The sequence below is a fragment of the Schistocerca gregaria genome, chromosome 2, assembly GCF_023897955.1.
Source record: "Schistocerca gregaria isolate iqSchGreg1 chromosome 2, iqSchGreg1.2, whole genome shotgun sequence".
In the NCBI taxonomy this organism is placed as follows: Eukaryota; Metazoa; Arthropoda; class Insecta; order Orthoptera; family Acrididae; genus Schistocerca; species Schistocerca gregaria.
In genome coordinates this window covers 762,709,885-762,717,992 of record NC_064921.1, presented here as the reverse complement: position 1 = coordinate 762,717,992, position 8,108 = coordinate 762,709,885, and the positions used below count along the sequence as shown (strand labels likewise).

General features: G+C 37.9%; 1 protein-coding gene across 1 annotated transcript in view; it reads right to left on the bottom strand.

The window, feature by feature from the left end:
- Positions 1-463: 463 nt before the first annotated feature.
- The window catches only part of LOC126334983 (39S ribosomal protein L2, mitochondrial), a 49,092-nt gene continuing 41,447 nt past the window's right edge, over positions 464-8,108 (bottom strand). The window contains exon 4 of the mRNA XM_049997783.1: positions 464-777. Within this exon, the coding sequence (XP_049853740.1) occupies positions 569-777 (209 nt within the window). The 3' untranslated portion in view covers positions 464-568. The remainder of the gene's footprint in view (positions 778-8,108) is intronic.

The following is an 8,108-nucleotide window of genomic DNA, read 5'->3' as shown; positions in this document are numbered from 1 at the left end:
GCCTGGAACTGACTTGCTAAATTATTTATTAAAGGTACAAACAGTGGTATCAAAATAAACAATTTCCTTTGTAAGAGCATACAGCTCACATAATCAGATGAATTCATGTTAACAAAGTAAATGTGTTTGGAACGAAAAAATAATCTAATCTAATCTGCTGATGTCTTTTAGAGAGTTCAGGCAAATTTGAAAAGTAAACATAATTATTTTCTCTTTGGTCACTGCCGCCCCTTTTGCTGTGCAGGTGAACTGATCTAGATCTAAGGATGTTACACATAACAGCATGCAGATTATGAAGGGCATGATGCCACCAAGAGGTTGCAACTCGTACACCATGAATTTTGTACAGAATCAGGCACATAATTTTTCAGTTACAACCAGCAGCACAGCAATAGATCTGAGGCATTCTGGTTCCAGTCAGTTTCAAATGTTGGCATATTTCTACAATAAAAAAACTACTATCTGTCATTTACTAATATATAAATATTTCAGTTTTTAATATTTCACAACCTGTACATTTATGTTGCTCATTAGACACTTAAAAATCTGCAAAAGTACAATGCATAAACTAAGCAATATTCAGTGTCAGATGAATCGGAGTTGGAGGTTTCGGGGCAGCTTCTCCAATTACTCGGACTGGAGGCAGACGCCTTATCTTGCGACCATGGCGTCCATCTTTCCTTTGCCATAGTCCAGATCGTGGTCGGTTTCCTAGTTCTCGATTTCTTGTTGCGCTTCCAATTGGAGTTTTTCCATGCATAACATTGGATAATCTACCTGTAAATAAAATACCAAACTGTAGCCCATAATTGCATACTAAGCCTAACAAACAGAAATCTGAAGCACTGACATACAGTGATAAGGAAAAAGAAGAAGAAGAAGAAGAAGAAGAAGAAAAATTAGTTAAAAGAAAACGAATAAATCAGTGAACCACCTCAAAACATAGACTTTAATGTATTTATTGTGTTAAATCCAAACAATTCCTTCTCAGTTTAACGAAAAGATGGAGAATAACGCCATAGATTTGATGAAAATGAACAAAAACCTGAAAGTTACAGTTAAAATAATTACCCAAGTGACATACTCATCTTGGTAGCCTTGCCTGTTAAGAGTGCCACTTCCGGGAAGGGGATGAAATCTACATGATGGATTAATGACAAGGGTTGGTGTGCTGGCCAGCTTGAGTGCAGTTTTAAAGCAGTCTCTCATATTCCATTAGATGAGTATCAGGTTGGTACCCAAGACACACCTTAGTTACATAATTTGCAAACTTTTAGAAACTTTTGCTCACTTCACATGAATAACACTATAAGCAGACAGTTGGGGAACACATATCCTTCCACAGGGAAGGGTGGGGAGGGGTAGTGGTGTGGCAACAGGAAGGTCATCTGGCCATCTCTTACATTAACCACGCCAGATTCATTAATAACCAAGCCGACCCTGCACCAACAGAGGACAAAGGCATAAGAAGAAGAAGAGGAAACAATGTCGTATGTGGCAATGAAAGACTAAATTATCACCATATTTTGTCTCCAAGAATTCATGTGGTTTGTTACTTCTCCTTCAACAAAGAGATGGAACAAGTATCATTTACTTATCTTTTTAGTGCAGTACTGTGATTAATTCACTTTACAACACAGCAGTTTTCTCATTTCTTCAGCTCCTTTTCCTACATTTTTCTTACCTTTCTAGAAAGGAAATCTTCCAATACAAACAATGCATGATTGGTACATTAGCTCTGTGCACAGCTGTTAGGGTGGACAGTGTTTCAACTGTTTTTTTTCATGGTATTTTGATTGTCGTCTAATGCTGTATTTGGTAAACTACCTCTCACTCTTAAAAATAGTACTTCACACAATGTTCATGTTGTTATTCTTTCTACCCTTCTTCTCAGTTATTCTGACTGAATCCTTCGTTTGTAAACTTATAGACACATATTTGAAACATCTTTTATTGGAGCTTTCAAAATATGTTGCCTTTAATATTGCTTTATTGTATGGACAGAACTTCTAAACCTCAATTTTATCAATCTGCAGTATGTTACTTTTATTTCTTCTCAGGATTGGATCTGTTTCTTGCCTCCTAAAAGCACATAGATGCATCATTTTTCAAACGGTTTACATCTGTTTAAGCTTTGACTTCTCTTGTTTGTCAGTAAAACAGCTCTTTAACCTCTATATCTCATGGAAGTGAGTTGATGACAAATTATTAGACAATAAATCCATATAGCAGAGATGCCGAGTTGCAGATAGGCACAATAAAAAGACTGTCACAAAATAAGCTTTCGGCCAACAAGGCCTTTGTCAAAAATAGATGTCACACACACACACACACACACACACACACACACACACGTGGCTACAGTTCCGGTAGTGTGAGCGCGGGGGGGGGGGGGGGGGGGGTGGATGTGCGCGACATCTATTTTTGACAAAGGCCTGGTTGGCCGAAAGCTTATTCTGTGTCCTTTGTTGTGCCTATTTGCGACTCAGCATCTCCGCTATGTGGTAAGTAGGAACAATCCTTTTCATAATACTGTTACATTCCATCCTTGATTTTCCATTGTCTGATTTAGACTATAAATCCAGAGATTCTAAGAATTTGCCTGTCAGTTATAATTTCTTCCTTTTTAACAATGATTTATATATGTAAAAAATTCCAAGTTGAATCATGGTTTGGAGTTAGTTACTGAAGGTCCTTATACACTTAGTTGGGTAACTCAGTTCAAAGATATGGGTGTAACACAACCAGTAGGACCATGTATAACAAAGCATTGCCATGTCAAAACCATACTTCATTTTGAAGACAGTTTGACATATCTCAAGGAAAGGCATTACTTATTTCTTGATACTGTGTACTTTCTGACACAAGATTCACTTATGCTGTCATCAAAGTGGATATCATTGAGCCAAACGTGATCCCTATTTTCACAGGACAATAAAAACTCGAGCAAATACTTTCAAAATGTTACTACACACTCCATCATATGAATAGTGTCTCTCTGTATAGTGAAAACGAGTTTTCATACAAGAGCCATCAAATCTACATTGAACTCCTCATATGTGTGACCACATTTACAGTGCATATACGTACTTTACTGCCACATTTTTGTTTTCCTGAAACACACTTGTGTTAACTGATTTGTAATAAATGGATACAACGTCAACATATAGCAAATGTTTCAAAACTAAAGATTTACCTCCTTGTATTATCACTTAAAAAGATAATATTATAGGTGATGATTAAATTGAGACATTCAAGATCTCAAACCATTAGAAAAAACAAGTACAGCTAGAGCATTAACTCACAATAGAATGCAGTATGCAACATTGCAGTTCTTAAGGTTTTTGTCTAAGTTTTGGCACTCCGGCGTGACATGACTGATGAACAAAAAGTGAAAAGAGAAATGAATGCAAAAGCAAGAGAAACAGTGGCAGGAACAGAAATATTAGGAAGGGAAAGTGGTAAAATAGAAGAACATGAGAGACCAAAGAAGAGAGTAAGGGAGATTAAGGTTTAATATTCTGTTGATAGTGACATTATTGAGAGACAGAGTAAGCTCCAACAGAGGAAAGAAAGTTAACTGTGGTGATTTCCAAGGAACCATCCCTCCATCTGCCTCTGCAATACAGGGAAATGGCAAAAAAGCTAAATCTGAAAAAGCCAGGAATAGAAACTGCTAACCTCCCAAATGACAGTTAAGTGCACTGACCACTGCACCACCTCAAACAGTCAAGAGATAAAAGAAGCATGAGAAGAGAAAAAAAGAATGAGAAAAGAAGGAAAGATATAAAAAAGTTAAAATATGGTAAGGTGAAGCACAGTAAATTGTGGGGAGGACAATAATGAAAAATTGAGAGCGAGTTTGCTTGATTTGGATCCTTTAATTTTTTGGATGGTGGACTGACAGTATTGTTGTTGGAATATCAGTAGCAGTGATCTTTGAAATCTACATCTACACCTTTCAAACCACCTTATGCTTATAATGCGTGACAGAGGCACATCATGTGTCATTTTGCAGTGGAATAGCATTATGCAATATGTGTTGACACTGAAATTAAATTATTTAATGGCTAGTGGTATGTGGAGATTGTTAGGAAAAATGCTGGATGAGTCAAATGTACATTTGTATGCTGGTTAAAAAGTATAAAGAAATCAATTTTATGGGCTACATAAAAAGCCCAAGGTGTCACTGAAATCACCAGTCTAATAACAACAAAGACACTGGACATGAATTTCTTAGTATTAATGAAGACAAAATTGTTTCCACACTTCACTTGTGTGCATCCAATGTTAAGAAACTCAGTTAACACAAAAAAATGGGGAAACCAATGAGCTACACTAAATGGAACCAATTTATTGAATGGATTATAATGAAATCATAAATGGAAAAGATTTTGTGAACTTACCTATACAATTTGTGAAGGAAGTACTGATGTGGGGGAGCAGGAACTGAATCATAACATGCACATCCCTCATAACTACAAAGTTTGTAACCATAATACTTTCAGGTGTCAATAGTTAAACCTTTTTTTCCTTCACTGAGCGCTTAGTTCTCATAAAAATTATAATTATTATTATTATTAAACATATGTTTCTCTCTTTTTCATTTACTTAGTGCTCTCACTACTTTTTGTCATGCTAATTTCAACCAATGGCATCTAGAAACAAAGCCATTACTCATAAACTTAAGCAACTGAAGCATGTTTTTGTAGTCACTGTGTTTGTTATATCTGTGGTGGAAATCTCTTTTATTATGATTGTGACACAAACATGTGACCACTTAAAATGCCTCACAAGTCTTGTTTGTCCAACTGCAGGAGAAATTGTGATACCTGTCCTAAAATCAATGTTTTTTACATTCCTACCTGATGAATATTTAAGACAAATGGATTAAACCATTAACAGGATGACCGGGTCTCCAATAAATAGTTTGTCATAAGTATCTGCACACTTATCTTGGTTAATATACTGTTACATTTTTAATAATGTAATCCTGCAAAACTGAAAATTCTATCCATTAACAGCACTGGTATGCAAAACTTAAGGACAAAAGTAACGTTCACATGATGCACATTGAAACTTTGGCCTATACATAAAAACAACTGCTACAGCATATTACAGAATGTAACTGAAAGAAATTTGTAATGAGACAAACAGAAATAACACTTTTATTCAAAGACAATAAGTACACTGACTTTAATGTTGCCGCAGACACTGAAAAAGGAGGGACATGGCTCATGATAAGATGTGTGATCGCCACAGACAGCAATGTACGCCCTTCAATGTAGTCCCCTGCTGGCTACAAGTTTGCTATGGAATTCTTGTAACAGGGCAATCTATTCCTTCACCAGTGTGGATACAACCACTGGTCTTTGGAGCATGTGAACATGCTCCAGTTCATCGTTGGGAGGGGCCATTGTCCGTTCCTTCTTGCAAAGTTGAACAGTCTTCTTAACTGCTTCCTTTGCACTTCCAGTGCATTATTCCACTGCATTACATTTCTTTTTGTACACTTCTAGGTGATTGGACAGTTTTCTAAATATGATGTCATAATGGCAGATGTCACTGTGTCGTGACAGTTCTCCAAAATCTACTAGATTCTGTATCAAAGTTCTGATCTCAGATAAGGTTGAGTTTGAGGTCTTTCCTATAAGAGTTCCACTCTGTTTTCCTTTGATTCCTATAGGGCATAATCTAACACCCATTTCAATCTCAATGTTAATTTACACTTGGTCACTTAAAGACCTACAACACCAGCTGCCAGTATTTGGCATAGGTACCCATTAGAAAGGACTCAAAAGTTACGCCATTTACTTCTTCCCTTCTTATGTTCCTGAACATAGATTCTTTCTCCTATTCAGGATCTCCAGGTTGTTGTTCATTCTCGACCAGCTGCTTTGATTCCCCCCATGGAGATATCTTGGGCATCATCTCCTTATGCCAGACAACTGTTCCTATTCCCTCACAGACAGAGATTAGAGCACCCTTGTCCAGATAGACTCTCCTAAATTTGGGCACCAGACCTGCATCCTCCCCAAACTTCTCTCATCAAGTCTTTAGTTTTTATTTTGTTTTCCATGTTCTCCATTTGGTCCAATGAGATGGGGGTCTGTTCCTGACACCACAGAACCCCAAGCAGTGCAAGGCTAATTACTCGGGGAAGTTTCCTGGTTTCCCAATGTTAATGATGCATCTTCCCATATGCCATACACCCATTGGCATGGATCACATCATACCAGAATTGGGCTGCTCCTAGTTAATTAAAAACATTTTTAATGGATTAAAAAAGAACATTTTTAGATCATAAAAACATAGGCACTGGTTGCGCAGGATGACATGTCAACATTAAAAGCACTACCTTCATTATTTTCACCTTTATAATCAAGTTGGGGCTTCAAATGTATTCATTGATCTGTAGGAAGACAGCAGCTGAGCTCTTCAAGGCACAATTGTATCAATTTGGGTACTAAAACTTGTTAAGGGTGCCCCTCCAAAGACAGTTCGAGAAAATACGGCCACAGAACCAGACGATCTTGACGGAGTACTGGAGGGTAAATAACGGAAAGGTTGTATCAATGGACAAACCCTTGCGGTGGAAGTCAGCAAAAAAATTTCTGTGAGAAAAGGACTTGAAATTGTACTCATACTTAGCATTCTCATAGTTTTCCATCAGGATAAATCAAAGACATCAGAAACGACCATGCCAGCAAGTTGGAGGCTGCAAGTGTTGCAGATAAACCTCCAATATAATACAAGGACAACTCCCATCCTGAGTCATCTTCCGGAAAGGCAAGAGGTGGACATGGCCAAGATTCAAAAGCCTTATCTACATGGAGGTGGTGTCTGAGACCTTGGAGAAACTGGAGGTAGATTGAAATATGCTAGGAATCTAAAAAACTCAAGAGTATTCACTTATGTTAAGAATGGAATTTCATTCATGCTGATACCAGATTTCTTTTCCATGGACTTGGTAACCCTAAGGATGAAACAACACATGGAAGGAAGGCAGCATGAGGGGAAATGTATTGTCCAAAGCTTACGTTCATTATGAGGACAGAACTACTCCTTCCTAGGAATTTAGGAGACTGGTAGATGGCTGCTCTGAGCAGAATGGACAACCACTGGTTGGTTGTGATGCCAATGACCACTGCCTGTTATGGCAAAGCACTGACAACAACAGCAGAAGTGAGTACCTTCTTAAATTTTTGCTCAAGAGTAACCTGGAGATCCTGAATAGGGGAAATAATTTATGGTCAGGAACATCAGAAGGGAAGAAGTAATTGGCATAACTTTTGGGTCCATTCAAACAATGGCAGGTGGTGTTGTAGCCATCCTTATGTGACCATGTGTGAAGTAACTTTGAGGTTGAAATGGGTGCTAGACTATGACCTATAGGAATTACAGCAAAGCAGAGTGGAACTCTTATAAGAAAAACCTCAACTCACACCTATCTGAAACCTAAACTTCGATAATAAACCTAGTAGATTTTGGAGAAATATCAGACACAGTGACACCTGCCATTATGACATCATATGTAGAAAACTGACTAACACCTAGAAGCGTACAAAAATAATTGCGATGTGGTGGAATAATGCTCTGGAATTCCAAAGGAAGCAGATAAGAAGACTGTTCAACTTTGCAAGAAGGAACGGACAATGGGCAAAATATTGGGAGGCTCTTGCCAAATACAACATTGCAATTAAGCAAGTGAAGCTATTGTCCTAGAAGGTATTCTGTGAGGAATTCTCACCAGGATACCAACTTATCCAGTAGGTATTCTAAGGAACGGGGACAGTGATTATACAAGGACAGCAAATGAGATGCTATATGTGCCTCTTAAGACATTTTCCTCTGTGTACTCTGGCAGACAAAATAGATTCAAGCCCTGAGAGGCAGTGGTTTACACGCCACCAAAGGCAGAACGGGAAATCTGCTACAGATTGTGTCAATTTCCAAAAACAAAAACAAAAAGGATCCAGTGGGCAGTGTGAACATTTCAACCATTTGGATGGAATCTTTTCAGCCCTACTGAAACAGGCAGAAGAGAATTTAATTAGGTTTCAATACGGGCTTTTAGGATCAGCCTAGCAGTAGGAATCAGTCCTAGT